General features: G+C 40.0%; 1 protein-coding gene across 9 annotated transcripts in view; it reads left to right on the top strand.

The window, feature by feature from the left end:
• LOC126248599 (uncharacterized) overlaps positions 1-19946 on the top strand; it is a 214846-nt gene that overhangs the window by 163641 nt on the left and 31259 nt on the right. For all 9 annotated transcript variants that reach the window (XM_049949727.1, XM_049949732.1, XM_049949728.1 and 6 more), the window contains 2 exons: positions 17463-17601; positions 17873-17974. In XM_049949727.1, coding sequence (XP_049805684.1) covers positions 17463-17601; positions 17873-17974 — 241 coding nt within the window. The remainder of the gene's footprint in view (positions 1-17462; positions 17602-17872; positions 17975-19946) is intronic.

The following is a 19946-nucleotide window of genomic DNA, read 5'->3' as shown; positions in this document are numbered from 1 at the left end:
AAATATTTGTCGCATTGGGAAAGATTCTCTCCACTTTGAATGGCACTAAAGTGCAGAACTTCAATGCTGATGGGATAATAATCCTTCAAACATCTCTGTTTTCCCACTATCACCAAGCTGACGTTACAAATGAAGCATAACCCTGCATTCCTTTCCTCTGTCGTAAATTTTTGCACAAAAATTGTGTCTCAGTGTTACAAGGACACTGCTCCTTGGTAAGAAAGCACATATTTTGGTAACGAATACCAAATGAAGCCTTGTCCCCTCCAATCATTTCATTACTGAGGCCAGACTACTGTTTTGATTTATGCGAGTTGTCTCTGAATTCTTGCTTTCCCCCATGCCTTAATGACAACCTGGATGCTATGAGATTCATCTGAATTCAGAGAAAGCAAATTCCAAGTAAACATTATACATTTACTATTACGAGGGTTGTTTTTTAAGTAAGGGCCGTTCGCGCGTATAGTCCCGTAGTTCGCGCGGACGCCACAACAAGCCACCGCGCCACTTGCCAGCATCTTTCCCGTTCACACTGATGCAAGTTGCAGCTCTGTAGCTGACGTGTACGCATCGCTGTGCTACTTTATAATGTTTACGATTATTGAATCGCCCACCGCATAAGAGATACGGTCAGTGATACGTTTTTTGACTGCGAGAAGCCTATCAGCTGCAGAAATTCTTCGTCAGTTAACAGAAGTTTATGGCTTGAATGCAATGAGTGAAGGTAAAGTGTGTCAATGGGTTAGAGAGTTTATAAATGGCCGTCAAAACATCCATGACGAAGAACGCTCAGGCCGGCCCTCTGTGATCACTGATGATTTGGTGGCTGCAGTCGAAACAAAGATTCGTGAGGACGGAAGATTCACAATTTCCACTCTTTCTTTGGAATTTCCACAAGTTTCAAGATCAGTTTTGTACAAAATTGTGTCTGAAAACCTAAACTTTAAGAAACTGTGTTCTCGGTGGGTACCCAGACTCCTCACAGAGGACCACAAAGGGAAGAGATTTGCCACTTCATTGGACTTTTTGATTCGTTACGAGGAAGAAGGGGATGACATGTTGAGTCAAATTGTCACTGGAGATGAAACATAGGTATCCCATATCACTCCCGAAAGCAAGCGACAATCGATGGAATGGCGACACACAACCTCACCCGTCAAGGTCAAAGCCAAACAGACGCTGTCAAAGCGCAAGATTATGGCAACTGTGTTCTGGGACCGGCGTGGTGTTTTGCTAGTGGACTTTATGCCACGAGGAATGACAATCAACTCAGATGCCTACTGTGCAACTCTAAAGAAGCTCCGCAGAGCAATTCAAAACAAAAGGCGCGGCATGCTGACAAAAGGAGTTTTGCTCCTGCACGATAACGCTGGGCCTCACACCTCTCAAAAGACTCGGGATTTGATTGATTCTTTTGACTGGGAAGTTTCGAACCATGCACCATACAGCCCCGACCTTGCTCCTAGCGATTTTCACCTTTTCCGGTACCTGAAACACCATCTAGGCGGGCAGCGCTTCAATGACGACGATGAAGTGAAAGTGGCCGTGAACTCTCGGCTGTCGGAGCAGGCGGCCGAATTCTTTGAAGAGGGAATTAAAAACTTTGTTGTACGGTATGACAAGTACTTAAATAAACAAGGTAACTATGTAGAAAAATAGGTAAAAGTGTGTAGAATCAGAAAAATAAAAGTTTTTTTACAAAAGTATTTGTATCTTTTTTTAAAAATAAAAACGGTCCTTACTTAAAAAAACAACCCTTGTAGAATTTCACTACTTACTGACAGAGCTCACTTTCTCTCAACAGTCTCTTTCATTGTTTGATTCAACAACACAGAAGGATTATTTTGAAAAGTAATAGATAAAGTGTTGTAAAAGTGCAAGTGTTCCACATTTTGAAGATGTAAATGTGCCGTTATGTTGAGACACATTGTGTAGCTACTTCTTTTGGTAAATGATGTCTCTTTTTCTTAATGTTCACTTGAACAAGGCAAATTTGGCAGAGTATGCATCTTATACACTTGCATTAAAAATGTATATTCATAAAATCTAGTGTGACCTACACAAAGATACTGCCTATGATAATGAGATAGTTATACATTTGCTAAATATTATGCCATTTTTAAGAAAGAGTTGCAGGGTTAGACACCCTCTTACCAGTAAAAACATATATAGAAAACTTTGAATCAGTGGTAAAATTCCTCAGTGATGTGAAATCTAATTGGTAAGATCACTTTTAAAAGTGCAAAGCACAAGGAGATTGTTACAATGCTGCCCCAAAAGTTATTTTGATTCCCCACTGAGCCTGACTATCGATAGGGAGAACACATCATAGGTAATTGGGCTACGTATACCAGCCACATTTTGCTTCTGTGCGAAGCACTGTCACCAGCATGTCATGGGGAGCTGGCCAGTGTTGAGAGGATGCCAGTAAATACCACAGCCTGGCTCTTGCTAGCTAGTCTCTTGCTAGTCTTTGGAGCCTTTAGTTGTGTGCTATTGAACAGTAGAGTTTTGACCTGGCCTGTGTTACATTTATGATTTGGATTATCAACAGAACAAGTGATCATAAACTTGTTCCACCTACACGGAGTAGGATAGAGAAGTGGCAGCAAGTACATTCTCACTGTGTAGTTATTCCTGTGAAGCCTGGACCCCTAGTTTCTAAGGCTGTGGTGACAGCATTACAGCAGTTACATCAACAACTACTGCAGCAATATCAACAGCTTGAAAAGCAATGGGAACTTCAGGAGCAGCAACATGAGAAGCACGAACAGCAATGGGAATTCCACAACAACTGCAGAAATTGCTGTTACAACTGCTGCAAAACCAACAACGTTCTGCAGTTGCAGTTTCCGCGCCTTCCTCCTCCTCCTCCTCCTCCTCCTCCTCTTCCACAACCACCACCACCACCACCACCACCATCATTCGCTTGCTTTGATGAGGCAAACAACAGTTGGGAGTCCTATTGAAGTCAATTTGTTATTCACTGCAAGGCAAGTCAAGTAACTGACCCAGAATGTTAGTGCGTACTCTTACTGTCTTCTAGTAATAAACTGTATGAAGTGGTGTAAAAACTATTCCCACTCTTGAACCCCAGTAGCTTGAGCTTTTCTGATGTTTGTGGTTTGCTGACTGACTATTATGATCACCAAACCACATAGCTGCAGACAGGCAGAAATGTAACCAATGTCCTAAGAAATGTAAGCAATGCAGAATGGTCTGCTAATGTGATTTTTACTGTAAACAGTGTAGCACATTGAATGCCAACTCATTAATCTGTGATGATGTTATTATATGTCTTTCTCCTGATAGTCTTTAAAGTTATTGGATGCAATTCTCTGCATTCTACATCAACATCTACATCTTTATTCCACTGCGGGAAAAGTGAACACTTAAAATTTGCTTGGTGAGCTCTGATTTCCATTTTAGTATGATGATCATTTCTCCATATATAGGTAAGTGTGAACAAAATATTTTCACACTCTGTGGAAAAAGTTGATGATTGAAATTTCATGACGCAACAAAACATGCTTTTATTTTAATGATTGACATCATCAATTCGCACATCATATCCATGGCACACACTCCTCTATTTTGAGATAATAGAAAATGAGCTAACCTCCTTTGACCTTTTTTTATGTCCTTTGTCCATCCTGTCATTGAAACATCTCATACAGCACAGCAGTGCTCTAGAAGAGGACGGGCAAATGTAGTGTAAGCAGTTTCTTTAGTAGACCTGTTGCATTTCCAGCTACTAGAACTTGCCACAGCTCGTGAAGTAACTGCATCAATGCAAGCTATATTTCACAGTTCTTCTGGTGTCAATGTTGTTAGTAGCATTAGTACTCATTATGCTCTCCGATCTTGATGACTTCCAATAACATCATCATTCAGTCTACCAAGCATCTGTTCATCTGGCAGTCTGGCGACACAGGATTCAGTAGTTAGTGCAGTAGTTAAAGATCTATCACCCTCATCGTCAATAGAAGAAGAAGAAGAAGAAGAAGAGGAAGAAGAAAACAAAGAGTTTCGTTCACTGTCGGTGTTCCCCAAAGTGAGGAGAGGCTTAGGCAACAGTTTCCTACACAACATTGTGAAAAGCTCCCACAAAAGTTTGTGCTATCAAATCTTCTCGAAGCTGTAGCCCATGTCGTCAACAGTCTTGTTGCTCTTTCCATGATGTCACCTGTTTTGCATGCTGTGAACCGAGCACCTAATAAGTGTCTGCCTTGGTTGGTGTTTGTAAACAATGTTGGTCATCAGTGACCTGCATGCTACCTTGCCAGTACTCATAGCAGCAGCAGGTGGGCTGCAGAGGCTTATGCTTCAACAGGCCATTGATAGAGCAACAGCACATTCCCAGCATGATACAGGTGCTACTGTGCCTCTGCTTAATGAGGACAAGTAGCGGTGCATTGGCTTCCTGCAGCTGAGGTCCTCTTGACGCAGAGTAGTTATGTACAATGGCCAGTTGATCCCACTGTAGGATGAGATCTTAGTCCAAACAAAGTACACAAATGCAGTTCGGCAACTAACACTACTAGCAAACAACTCTTGGGCAACAACTAACATTTTTGGCTGAGACACTTTTGTACTTTTTTGTTCTTAAATTCTGTACTAGGTGAATCTGATTTCAATTGCAAGACCATTTACAGAACTTAACACAATATGTGCGCAGTTTAAGCAACTGTTTGTACCTGCATTAGATCGTGCAACAGGGTTCCAGGCCCAAATATCCTCAAAGCAATCCTGAATCTGATTTCAACTGTGACCATTCACAGAACTTAACACATTTTGTGTGCAGTTTAAGCAATTGTTTGAACCTGCATTACATTGTGCAACAGAGTTCCAGGCCCACATATCCTTAAAAAATCAGCAGTGCCAAAGTTTTGCAGACATCTAGTGCCTTCTGCCATGTGCAAGCAGGTTAAAGTAGAACTGTATTCCAATTAAAATTACTTGATAGTTGATATCTGTAACTTGCTGCTACTGTGTTGCCACATCCGTTGCAGTAAAATGATATGAATGTGTAACGTGATGTGTCGTAGCAAGCAGCCTCCGTGAATTATGATGGAAATGAGAGGTGCTGTGTCAGCAGTTGATTTTAACTGACCAATAAGTGAACTGTAGCAGACAATGCATTTATGTAGTTCTGAATTTAAACTCATGTCCTAATTTAACCACAACCTCGTGATATGCAATGTAGCCAAGAAAACGGCGCTCAGCAGTCCGTAGCAGAACTAAAATCACTATCACTGTTCACCTAGAAACAGGGGGAAATCAAGCCAATTTACCTAAGGTATTCAATGATTATGACAAAAGTATTGAATTATAGAAGTTGATGTGACAAATAATTCACCATTGTATGTTATTTATCCTAAAACTATTATTTGGATCTGCTTGAATATTTTTTCATGTTCTGTGCAAATGAGAATACATCAGTTCTAAATTATAGAAAAGCATATTGACTATTTTACTTGAAATGCTAGACAGGTTTGTAGGTATCATATCCCGCACATTTGAGTCCAGGTGTATTGTTTGGAAACTGTTGTGCTGTTTTGAAATAGTCAATTTTAAATTTTCAAAATCCTTTTTATGGTTTTCCTCTCTGCTGCAGTATGATTCTTTTTGTGGAATTGTTGCCCATTATTCTTTACTTAATCTCTCCCTATGCCATTACAGTAGTTGGAATGTTCCCCATACTCTTCTCCAGAGCAGCACCTCTTTAAAAAAAAAGGTACATTTCAGGGAATTTGTACAAGAAATAAATATTTAATAATTTAAAGTATAAAGATAACTCACCAAATAATGGAGGCAATGAATGGCACATAAATGAGAATGGAAAATTTAGCTTTCAGGCAAATCATTTTTCAACTTAGAGCGAGCAAGTGCGTGTGCGCGTGCCCCTCCCCCCCCTCCCCCCGCCCCCCACACACACACACATTATGGTTGCATTGTGCCAGCTGACAACATAGTAACTTTGCAGATTGACTGGAGTGAGGGGTTTGTTCCAGATAGAGTGGACGAAGGAGGGGAGGAGAGGACATGCAGAGAGTGAGGTAGGATTTCAGAAGAGTGGCTGATGGCTAGAAGAGAGTGGCAGCAGGTGCACAGGACAGGAATGCTGCATGGGCACCTGCACCAATGAGCTCTTCGAGCACCCAACGATACTGGGGAGTGCATTGGATGAGGGATTCAGGCAGAGGAAGGGGTGATTACAGGGAAGATAGTGTGGGTGCTGGATGAGTCAATTTACTGTCCAGTGGCAAGTGTGGATGTGACTGGTGAGGAGCAGAGGAGCTAGCAAAAATTGTAGCAGAGATTGAGGCCAGGAGGATTACGGATGCATGTAACACATTCGTACCTCAAGACACCTGCTGCCTCTTCCTCCTCCAGTTCTGTCCCAGGCACCTGCTGCCTCCTACTACTGAATTTTTACTCTGTGCACCTGCTGCCTCTCCCTACCACAGTCCTATCTTGCACAACTGCTGCCTCGCCCTCCTACAGTCCTATCCCACACAAATTATGGCTGTCCTTCTATGTACCTATCCTGTTCACCTACAGCCTCTCCAATCCGCATTTGTAACCTGCACTGCTTCTACTTATCCCTCTCATATCCCTAGCCTACACACATGCTGCCTCTCCCTCACACTTTCCTTTCCTGTTCACCTGCTGTCTTCCTAGGCTTTTCACCTGCTGGCTCTCCCACTCACATTCTTAACTGCCACACCTGCTACTTCTTCCTCACACTTTCCTATGCCTCACAACTGCTGTTTGCATCTGCTTCTACATGCTACTCTGAAAATCACACAAGTGCCTGGCGGAAGGTTCATCAAACCACCTTCATACTACTTCTCTGTTGTTCCACTCTCGAACAGTGCACACGAGAAAAGAACACCTAGATCTTTCCATGTGAGCTCTGATTTCCCTTATTTTATTATGATGATCATCTCTCCCTGTGTAGGTCGGCATTAACAAAATATTTTTGCATTTGGAGGAGAAAGTTTGTGATTGAAATTTCGTGACAAGATCCCGCGGCAATGAGAAATACCTTTGTTTTAATAATGACCAACCCAAATCCTGTATCACACCTGTGACATTCTCTCCGTATTTCTCGGTTATACAAAACAGACTGTCTTTCTTTGAACTTTCTTGATGTATTCTGATAATCATATCTGGTAAGGATCCCACACCATGCAGAAGTACTCCAAAAGAGGACAGACAAGGGTAGTGTAGGCAGTCTCTTTAGGTCTGTTGCACCTTCTAAGTGTTCTGCAAATAAAACGTAGTCTTTGGTTCATCTTCCCCACAATGTTTTCTATGTGTTCTTTCCAATTTGCGTTGTTCATAATTGTAATTCCTAAGTATTTTGTTGAACTTACAGTCTTTACATTTGTTTCATTTATCGTGTAACTGAAGTTTAATGGATCCCTTGTAGTACTCATGTGTATGACTTCAAACTTTTTATTATTTAGGGTCAATTGCCTATTTCCACACCATACAGATATCATATCTAAATTGTTTTGCAAGTGGTTGTGATCATCTTATGACTTTACTAAACAATAGACAACAACATCCTAGATGACTTTCCATCAATTACTGTGAACCGTGACTCCTACGATAGGAAATATGAATCCAATCGCGTAACTGAGATGATATTCTATAAGCACACAATTTCATTACAAGCCGCTTGTTGAGGTATGGCATCAAAAGCCTTCTGGAAATCTAGAAATAGAGAATCAATTTGAAATCCCTTGCTGATAGCACTCAACACTTCATGTGAGTAAATAACTATTTGGGTTTCTAAAAGATAATGTTTTTTTAAAACCGTGTTGACTATGTATCAATAAACCACTCTCTTTGAGGTAATTCATAATATTTGAATACAATACATGTTCCAAAATCGTGCTACATATCGATGTTAATGATAAGGACCTGTAATTTAGTGATTACTCCTATTGCCTTTCTTGAACATTGGTGTGACCTGCGCTCCCTTTCCCTTCAACATTCCTATCCTGTGAACCTGCTCTTTCCCTCCCACATTCCTATCCTGTGCACCTGCTACTTCTGTCTCCCAAATTCCTATCCTGCACACTTGTGGCCTCTCTCCCCCACAGTCCAATCCTGGTGCTCACCTGCAGCAAAACTTCTTCCTTCGTCTCTTTCATGAATTAAGTGGCAGGACATTTGTGACCTTACATTTGTATTTAGAAACAGTTCTCCTTCCTAAAGTGTTGCATTGTTTATCTTTAATGACACTTTTATACTTATTATGAGCAATGGTCAAAGACACAGACTGCAGTTCCTACCAAAATTTTACAGCTTGGTTCCACATTGCCTGGAAATTACATAGCTTCAAACACTTTCCCACTAAGGAGCAAAATGAACACATCATCTTCCAGCATATACTGGGTGTCCAGTCAGTGTTCCAGAGCATGAATAACTAATTCTCATTTGAAGTCAAATTCATTTGCTCTAACCGAGATGGTTTTTGATAGAACACTTTTCATATAAATTAATGTTTTTGCTAGTGGTGCATGATTTCTCTCTTGCCCACCTATAGTATTTGCTCCAATTGTATGTACTGTGAATATCTTTGCTTCCTTGAAACCATGCCGTTAAATTTAAATCAAATGTTGTTTGTTACTACTATATGCAGAAGTGATGTGTGTTTATGATTTCTGTAATGCCTGTGCTCCTGCTAGTGTTGAAGAATACAATTCATAGTTTCTGATATGTTATATTCGAGGTTGTTGCATTTTCATAGTTTTCAACACATTGCATGAAAGCTTTACTGCTCAGTGAACATGTTTTATCAAAACAGGAGTTAAAGAGAATGTGCAGGAATAGTAATACATTGTAAGTATGGTTCTCAGGTGGGACATCAGATGTCATTGTGAAAAGTCCATAATATTTCATCAGCACAACTGACCGACATCTTCAGATGTGGCACACACACTGCTCAGGCTATGACGAAGCCTTCTGTTTAAGGCAATCGCAGAAGAAACTGCATAGGTGTGAATGCACCAAATTTTGGTGACATATAGCGCAGACACGCAGATTGGTAGCAAGAGAGAGAGCTACGCCACCTGTCAGATGATGAACACACGCACAGAGGCATGGCAGTCATACTGTGTGCTACTGTTGGCCACCCCAGCACCCTCTGTCAAGAACTGTCTGCCAAAATACATGTCCGTGCCCATCCATGCCTGTGTCACCCAAATCTGTATGTCGCCACCACAGCATCATCCCTTGTACGACCACAGTTCCTTTTTTTTTTTTCTGTGATTTTAACATGACCAGTGCTGGATCCCATGTCATTCTGAGTTGGTATTCTGTGTCCCTGTTAAGCAAATTAACCAAGAATTTTGGTGTTTTATGTTCCATACAATGTTCTGAACTGAGGCAATGCTCTGCCATTGCAGATTTCTCTGTGTGGTCCAGGTGTGAGTTTTGTCGATGTTCAACACATTTATCCTCTATGGTGTGACGAGTTTATCCAGTGTATGACATCCCACACCTACATGGGCTTTTACAGACACCAGGCCTTCTTAAACCAAGATCATCTTTCACTGTGCCTAAAAAAGCTCTGAGTTTTGTTAGTGGAAGTAAGATGCATTTAACTTTATGTTTCTTTAATAATCTTCCTATTTTCAAAGAAACACTGCCGACATGCAAAATACCATTCCTCTTTGTTCATCACTTTCTTCCACCTCCTCATTTTCTCTAACACATGCCCAGATGTAAGGTATGGTAAATCCCCTGTTCAGAATATCCATTCTCTAAAAATATGGTATGGAGGTGGCGTAGTGAACCAGACAAGCTGTCTGAATCTGATATGGCTCGTTCTCTGTGGACAAAATCCTAAGAACGCCACTTTGTTGTGCAGCATGGTGACAGCTGGTGGCCTACAAGTACAAGTCCATGTGTGTAGCTTTATAGTACACAGTGTGACCCATTATTCCCCCCCCCCTTTTTTTTTAGAGTGGATATTCTGAACAGGAGATTCGCCTTGCCTTATGTCCGGTGCGTGTTAGAGAAACTGAGGAGCTGGAAGGAAGTGATGAACAAACAAGAAAGTAATTTTGCCATACATCAGTGGTGTTTCTTTGAAAATAGGAAGACTGTTGGAGAAACATAAATTAAATGTGTCTTTCATCTGCCAATGAAACTCGGAGCTCTTCTAGTCTCGGTGAAAGATGATCTTGGTTTAAGAAGGCCTGGTGTCTATAAGATTCTATGTAGCTGCAGGTGTCAAACATTGGACAAACTTGTCACACCATAGAGGATAGATGTGTCAAACATCAAACACCGAAATGCTTTCGTTGACGTCTTCGTACTGGGACTCACAGCTTAACTAATTTGCTTAACAGGGACACAGGATACCAACTCATCACCGCATGGGATCCTGTGCTGGCCACGTTAAAATCACAGCAAACACAAAAAAGAACTGTTGGTCATACGAGGGATGATGCTGTGGTCATGACATAGGTATTTGGTTGGCAAAGATGAGGATGGGTACAAGCCAGCACAGACATGTAATTCGGCAGGTGGCTCCCAACAGAGTGTGCTGGGGCTGCTGACGGCAGCTTTCAGTGTGATTGACACACCTCTGTGTGTGCATTCATCATCAGACAGGTGGCATAGCTGTCTCTCTCGCTACCAATATGCATATCTGTGCTATTGGTCACAAAAAATTGGATCACTCACACCTGCACAGTTTCTTCTCTGATTGTCGTAAATATGAGGCTTCGGTCACAGCCTGAGCAGTGAGTTCGCCACATATGAAGATGTTAGTCAGTTAATAAAAATAATAAAACCATTTCATGATGATTATTAACACTTACAAACACATCAGAAATCACCTGAAAGAGAGAATATATCTTAAACTTTTTTGCTTCAAATAGCCTTTTCTGTCATTTTCTCTATTATTTACCTTTCCCCATCAATATATATGGTGATTGTTACTTGTGGTGTGTTAACAATGACAACAACAACAACAACAACAAATAGCATTGGTCTATTGTTTGAAGAGGGATCTTGTGATTTCTGGCTGATTCTTCAAACAAAAAGAGTGTGATAAAAGTTGCACTCCAGTTTTATCTATCTACGCAATTGTTCTGTGCTGTTTAGCAGAGATGATTACAGCAGAACTATAAGCAGAAACTTATTTTTAAGCAGTGACACAAAGAAATTTAACCCATGTTTGGGGAAAATTCAACTTGATTTCAACCACGTGTTGAAGCTTATATTTTGAATTATGATGTTGGTGCAGAAGCATTTTAAAACTTCTTCAGATTTTGCTTCTGCTGATTGTACAACCACCTTTGTACACATAAATCTGAAGACTGACATGGCCAAATAGAAAATAAGACTGGGTGACTACATTAGTGGTTATGTAGACATGTAAGTGAATACTGTATTTTAAGTAGTAAATTTGTAGAAGCTTATGTAATTTAAGACACTATAAGAAGCTATATTTTTGTATGTATTCAGTAACTTATTAACACTGCCAGTGATTAATTGATGACTGACTAAATAAATAAATCATGTAAAATCAATTTTAATTTATTTTAAAATCAGATCTCCCCTGCCTGTCAGTTAATATATTTTTCCTTAAATTATGAAATTTGACATATGCTAGTAGGTGGAGTTTCACCCTCATTAAATTCACAAGGACTGTTAACGTATGTCCAACTATTCACAAAATTTTATTATACATGAAGTCTGAAGTGAAAAATCAGAAGCACTTCGCAAAGCTGTACATTGATTGAGACAGACTTGTCTGTGGCACTAAAAGTGTTGTCTTCCTGAATTAGGTTTTTCTGTGGTTTCCCTAAATCAGTTTGTGTAAATGCCATGAAGGTTTCTTCAGGAAGGTGAAGTTGATTCCAGTCTGTTCCATCCTCGTTCAAATGTCCACAGTGTCAGTTGGACATTGAGCACTAACTTACCTAACTCTACTTCGTTTGAATTCCCAACAAATAAGTATGTCCTTTTATTAATTTGTTAACCAAATAAACAAATGAATATACTGTGCAAGGAGACTGGTATCTCACAGACCTCATACAGTATGCCCATTGGCAATGTGGTATTTTCCAGAAAATGCTACCCCCAGATACCCCAGCAAAGATGGAAAGAAGCAGATATCCAGGAAAGATAATTAAGGCATCTTTCTTCATAGAAACAGGCAATTTGAGGACTGGAAACTTGAATACAGAAATACTATAATTCTGGATTGGTAAGTGATTGACCATCTATCATATGTCAACATATTGTCATGTCTGAGGCTACGAACATTGATCAGAGGCCACGCTTTATTGTGTAGCCCCAATAATCCTTGGCTTGAGGCCAGTTACCGCTAAATGGTTTCACTTCATGATGAAAGTTCCAAAAGTTTCTGGAAAATCTAAAAATAATTCGAATTTTACTTCGGAAAGTTGCTGTATTTGTATAAGCACTGAGATTCCTTGCAAATGGGAGTGTACTTCAATGCTAATAAAACCTACCTTCATTTCAATCTAAAGTCAGTCACTTACTTGACATTATTTGGAGACAACATGGAGCTTGCCTGAGCATCTTGACCCCTCTTGTACTCATTGTCAAATGAATTAGCCATCAACTTTAGGCTGATATAATTAGCCATCACCTGTAGGCTGATAGATCTGAGTACAAAATACATGATTCTTCTCTTGGGGTGCATATAAGGAAGATTAAAGAATGTCAGGAATGTTTTTGGGTGCCATTAGTGAATTGCATATATTCACTCTTACCTGAAGATTGGTGATGGTGGTGGTGATGTTGATGTTGATGTTGTTGAAGATGATCATGATCTAGCAAGGTGGCTATATAGGTATACTGGAGTCCAATAATTCAACTGATAGAATAATGCAATTTGTGTTATCAGTGTGGTTTGTTTAGTGTGGCAGCATAGCAGATACTTAGCAACTAGCAAAAATTTCTTGTAAATAGTAATATATTGCAGTAAAAATTTGGCAATAGATGTTTATAGATAAATGTAGCAGAAGACTCATTGAAATTGTACAAATTACCATTGGAGGTAAAACTGAGCAAATTGTGGCCTCATTTTAGTAGGGCTCTGTTGTCATCAAAGAGGGATGTCACTCGATAGTTGGAAGTACAACTCAGGTTGATATGTAACATTGCAGCCATTGCATTATTCTTAGAGTGACATCCTGCATGATTCACATCAATTATATATTGTCACAGCTGCACACAAATCATGTTGGACAAATTGGCTTTGCTAGAGAAGTAAACTTAACATGAAACACCTAGAGATTTTCTGTTTGAGGTGATTTCATTTAGGCCTACTGTTAAAGCAACAGCCTCTTATGTTAGTCAGTTGATGTGGCAGGAGTATGCAACATAATGATAACAATTGAGAATCATCATCAGTCAGTCAATGTTAAAATATTCATCCATTATAGATAAAATCAAAGATTGTCATCTTAGCTTCTGTCATCATTTTAAATGAGACCCCTGAACCATAGGTAGTCAACAGCCTCACAATATTGCTAATATAAGGGGTGTTCAAAACAAAACGAGCCAGAGACATAATTACAGAAACCAGTACCTGTATCCAGAATGAAATTTTCACTCTGCAGCGGAGTGTGTGCTGATATAAAACTTCCTGGCAGATTAAAACTGTGTGCCGGACCGAGACTTGAACTCGGGACCTTTGCCTTTTGTTGGCAAATGCTCTATCATTTGAGTTATCCTATCACGACGTATGCCCTGTCCTCACAGCTTTACTTCCACCAGTACCTACTCTCCTACCTTCCAAACTTCACAGAAGCTCTCCTGTGATGCTGCAGAACTAGCAGTCCTGGAAGAAAGGCTATTGTGGAGACATGGCGTGCCACAGCCTGGGGGATGTTTCCAGAATGAAATGTCCAGCCATCACTCGTCCCAGGAACGCATTCCCTTCCCGAGCATAGTGCTGCAGATGAGCATGACAGTGGGCCATTCCACATGCTTCTTGGTGTTGTTGAAGACTGTAGGCCACCCATTGGGCACAAACTTTGTGCATGTGCAGTCATTCCTTCATGATGGTGTGAACATTTCCAATGCTCAATCCGACCATGGCGGCTATGGCTTTCACTGTCACTCGGCGGTCCTGAGTAATGAGTGCATCCACCAGCTGGACAATGTCATCGGTAATGCAGTGTGGTGCTCCAAACCATTCATCATCAGCTAATGACACCCATCCTTCCTTTAGGCACTTGTGCCACAGCTTGACACTTGTAAGGGACATGCACTGTTTGCCATACACTTGTGACATTCGTCGATGACTGTCCGTTCCTCCTACTCCTTCCACTGTCAGAAAATGAACAACACCTCTTTGCTCTTCTTTTGACGCCTCCATGTCACTGCAATGAAATGGCAGCATTGGATGATTGTTGCATGCTGCTGCTAGCTCTGTATAGTCATTGTGACGTACATGCATGCCCTCTAGCGATGGGCTGTGAACTTCCACGCTCTGGTCAGAATCACACCTCGTTACACACGCCACGATAGTACCCTCCTGTCACTGGCTTGCGCATTCCAGATGCCAGCTCATTTCTTTTTGAATGCCCCTTATATTTGAATTATGGAACAAAAGCTGAGCCATTAGCACAGTACTTGCCAAACAAGATATAATTATTTGACATTAAACCTTTTATTCCGGTGCAGAGTTACATTTATTTTTGATTCAATAAAATTAGTGTCATCCAGCATGCTGAAAATGAATAAATTCAATTTTGAGATGTGTGGAACAACAGGCTGCTTAAAATTCTGAAAGAGATCTCCGTGACAAAAATGAGAAATGAGTTTCAGTCTGTGGATCTATATTAGGCCTTTATCAAAGTTCAAGACATTAACATATTAGCCATTTTTCTGGAATGATATTTCAGACTCAACTGAGTTAATTAGTTTCTGTCCAATTTTACTTGCAATTTTGTCCATAGTTTGTGCTTGAAGTAACAACTCCACAGCTTAGGAATCCAGTGGTCCATGATATGCAGCAACACCAATGACAGCATCAAAAGCAAAACATGTAATAAGTGGAAAAATAACACTAGATGATGAAGAGGCACAGAGAACAAGACCAATGGTGAGACAGCACTGACCAATTAATGTATTTGTGCTAAGAAGGACTGTGTTGATTTTTCTGTGGGAAAATAATGCCATGTTAGTGATTGTGTGAATAGATTGCTGGCAAACTTTGAGCCTATAACCCCAAAGGACTTAGTTTGAAGCTTATCAATTATATGCTATAATTGATGCTTCCAACAAGTATGGAAACATCACTGGAGGACAGGTTGAAGTGGGATTCGTCTGAAGACCTCAGCAAGATGACAAAGTGATTAAGACACTGGATCTAATTTGAGAGGACAGCCATTCACATCCTCGTTTGAGCACCCAGTTTTAAGTTTTCAATGGTTTTCTTAAATCACAGAAGGCAAATGCTGGGATGATTGCTTTGAAAAGATAGGGTTGATTTCTTTCATCATCCTTCACCTATCCCAGCTTGTGCTCCATCTGTAATGACCTCATCAGCAGTGAGACATGAAACCCTAATCTTCTTTTCCCTCCCTCCCTAATCTGAAAACATTACATTTTGTCTCTCAGCATGCTAACAGTGACTTTCATACAATCATTTCAGTTTGAGATGTTCGTGGCTCCTGAACAATAGATGCTGATCTAATAGCATTCATGTCACCACTGCAGACAACAGTGTATCATTGAGGCAGACAAGTTCACATGTTTTGCAGTGTTCCAGTATCAAGTAAACACGGGCAAAACTGCACTTATTACAGCCATGCGATGAAGATAGTAACCATGTCATGCCTTGCACTGCACTTGTTAAAATGTTGAGGTAATTTCGTAAACCAATTTACCAGACATCAATCACTCCTACCCTGTTCAGACATTCTTATTCTGATATTGTCTCCTTTGACCTCAAAGCATCCAGGCAACTGCTTTCTTTTTTCTAGTTGGCTTCAATGTTCGCCAGCATTACACTGATCTTTTTAATCAAACTAGAGTGTGCACTGCAGAAACTGTGTGTAGGCCATTTCTTTATGATTTTACTTATTGTTGGTGCACAACTCTACACATCCTCTAGGTATGGATGAATTATTTCTGGGCATTGTAAGTTTCATAAACATTAGTGTAACTGACAATATTATGGAAAGCAATATTAAATCAACAAGCCTTCTGTATCAAAATATATGCTGGTGAAGAAAATAAGGTGTAGACTGCTTTTTCAGTAAGGTTCTGGAATATGGATGTATACACATCCGCACGGGTTGGAGAAACACTGTAATATATAGTATAGTAGGTGGACAGGATGATGATGATTCAAGAGAGAAAAATTGGAAGATGTAAGAAAATCATGATAGTATGAAGGAGAAGAGAAGATGAGGGAAGGAAAAGAAAACGGTTTAAGATGAGAGCTCAACTTTTGGCTTGTACATGTGACACACAAGCTAGAATGACCCTTTCCCCTTGTGCAAAATCTGCTCTAGGAACTGATATAGAACTGAAAACTTGTTATTTTCTTTCTATCTTCATACTATTATCTCTAAATATTAAGGATCTTACTGTATTTCCTTACTTTTCATCTCTGTACCACTGATTTGCTGATCACTAGAGTGTAGATCCAAGCTGGGAAAGCTGTTGCCTCACTTTTGTTTGATAGTGAGTAGTTCATTCATTTTCTACAATGCAAACTGGCAGGAAGTACGTTTATAAGGAATGGGGCATGAGAGAGTAAGAATTGCCAGAATATGCAAGATGTTAAGGATGTTGGTATGTGGAACCTTACAAGGCAAAGGACAACTTTGCCGAATAAGTATCTGGTTACACGAAGTTAAAGTCTCATTTCTTTCTTAAATAAGTACTAAAACTTCAAATATTAGGATAATGATAGACTTCCATGTTCTAATATTACATTCAGGAGGGCGACTGTTCAATCCCGCGTTCGGCCATCCTGATTTAGGTTTTCCGTGATTTCCCTAAATCACTCCAGGCAAATGCAGGGATGGTACCTTTGAAAGGGCACAGCCGACATCCTGCCCCGTCCTTCCCTAATCCGATGAGACCGATGACCTCGCTGTTTGGTCTCTTCCCCCAAACAATCCAATCCAATCTAATAGTACATTATCCTTTCCTTTTAACTCTGTCGCAGCCCATGAGGAAAGAGACTTTAACCAGTAGGGGTAATAATACAGCTTCAATTTCATCATTTCTGTGCAGAGTTAGCCACTTTTCTCTCTGTTGGTGCCGCTGACATTTATGCAAGTTGTATTCCTACTAATGTAACTGATGAAGCCAGTTATTCTGTAATGTAATATTTCAGTATTCAGTATTCATTGCTTTTTATGTTAGTGAATAATTATGCCTATCTGTGTTTCATGTTGTACAGGAGATATGGAAAGTTTTTTTTATGTTAACAGGTCTCAAGAAGAACGGCAGGAATGGGTAGATGCTCTTCAGGCAGCTATAAAGGATTATACATATCGACAACTTTCCTTCCACAAATTAAGTGCAAAAGATAATGACAATTTTTCTGAAACTTTTAAACTGGGAAAAGAGGTAAAAATCATTCAAATCTCTTTGAAATATCAATATATTTGCAATTGTTTTGTTTGTGACTGTGTGTGTTTTTACGCACATTAATATGTGTTTATGACCAAGTAGTTATCAGTTAAAGAATCAGTAAATGTTGAGGTTAGAGAGATCTTTTAAAGCTAATGGAGAGTATTGCATCTACTTATTTTCTTAAATGCTGAAGAGGCCATCAACCATATTAAGCAATAGTATATGGTCTGTTTGTTAAGGTGTTATTAATTATCCTATTCCACAGGTCCCTGTGTGGATTCAGGATGGCCGAGTGACAAAATGTCAGTGTTGTGTGGCTGTATTTACTGTAACATTCCGGCGACACCATTGCCGAGCATGTGGAAAGGTGTGTAGTTTCCAGTGTGTGCGTTTGAAGCTCAGCCTTTTGTTACTATTTAAATTTGGTTACAACTGTCAGTCTACATTTTATGTATTGGTAAAGTTCTCTTTGATTAACATTTTTACTCTTTATTAGTATGATATGTACTTCAGAGATCTGTCTGTCATGTAGTAATCAAAATCTAAAAGTTTTTGTTCATGGCGCTATCTGCTTATCCATTATTTACCTCCTTAATTCTTGTTTTATTTTCCTTATTTCCTATAATGATATAGGGCTACAAGTTCACCCATCCCTGATTCCTATCCACTTATTACATTTTCCACAATGCAAATTGGTTGTGATAAATGGTTTATGACAAGGACTGGGAGGAATTGGTGTAATGATAGCCTTGTTTAAAAATTGTTTTTTTAAAGTTAAAGCATTACAGAAATGAAAATTCCTGGATAAAATAAAAACAGTGATTGAGAGCACAACTCACCACTCGCTTCTGAGATGGAGAGTTGAATATGAATAGGGGATTACAAACATGCAATCTTGTTTTCTGTTTGTCAGTACCCATATACCTCATGTCCATGGCCTTGCCGCCATCAGACATTGCCTCTCCCTTTATCCTACTATTTTATTATAAATGTGAGGATTTTCACCCTTAGACACACTTAAAATCATGATGGCACCCTTCCATGCCAATTTGTTCCTGGGCCACTTGTCCCTCAGTGAACCCAAAATAATAACCCACTCCTCGGTACAGAGTCACTAATTTTCTTGTGGACTCACAGGAGATAAATAGTCTTTTCACTTGAATTTCCCCTTTTGATCTTCCTCAACATTGATATGTACCTATCCAATAGGTCCACAGTAATGTCTGTACATATTAAATGCACCAATACATCAGCCGAATTTCCTCTTTCAGACTATTAACATTTCCTACTGTAAAGATACATCTTCTACAGCCTGGAAACTGTTAGGCTCTGTGTAGTCAGAGACTAATAGTATTTATCCACAAATGCTTAAAATCTTACCAAGGCTTTTACAGGTAGAAAATATATTCCACATATTGTCCATAAACTTATCACTTGTGTAACATCCCAATCCTATCTTGACATCTTCCTCCCACTGAACACATCTTGTTGCTGGCTTGAACAACTCAATTACACTGTCTACTAGTGCACCAGCAACCTTATGTCACGTCTGTAGATGAGGAGTATAATTTTCTAGATCCTTCCCTTCCTACGTCTGTCCCCACAACCCCACCCCTAGTTTGTGTCTCTCACTCACAAAATCTGTATAATACCGGGTGGTTATAATTAAACTTTCCCAATTTAACACATTATAACACGGAAACTAATTACCGTACAAGTACCAAACTTGGTAGCATTAATGTCCAGAGTACGGGGTGCATGATTTCCATCCCATTCCAGCTATGGTCACCAGGTGCTGTGATCAGTCATCGTGATTCATAGCCTCACCCACCTGACCAGTCACAATGCACTTGTTGACCTGTCAGCATCAGCTTGGACTAAAGGAGCAGCATTACAACAGTAATGCTGCAGCTGCAATTCGAGAATATCGCTGGCTGGATGGATTACAGAAGGGTCTTCTTTGTCCACCTGCTGTGCAGAGCATGGTGAAGAAGTTCAAATCAACTGGAGAACTGGGCGTCACTCCGGGGAGAGGCCGACAACCGATTGCACCACAGGTGGTTGATGAAATCACTGTTGCTATGGCAGACAGTGCTGCGTACAATTCCTGATCGTCAGGCAGTGTGCATGCTGTGTCATGACAATTGAACGTCCTGTGGTTAACTTTATGGAAGGTGCTTAGAACCATTCTCAAATGGTATCCATACAAGATCCATATGGTACAACAGTTTGCACCACAGGACGCACAATGACATGTTGACTTTGCTCTCCACTTTCTCGGTACTACACACTACATACTGGTATGTTGTACCATAGCAGCACATTAAAAGTATTTCAAT

The sequence above is a fragment of the Schistocerca nitens genome, chromosome 3 (assembly GCF_023898315.1).
Source record: "Schistocerca nitens isolate TAMUIC-IGC-003100 chromosome 3, iqSchNite1.1, whole genome shotgun sequence".
NCBI classification, from domain to species: domain Eukaryota; kingdom Metazoa; phylum Arthropoda; class Insecta; order Orthoptera; family Acrididae; genus Schistocerca; species Schistocerca nitens.
This window is presented reverse-complemented; position numbering and strand designations above follow the sequence as displayed.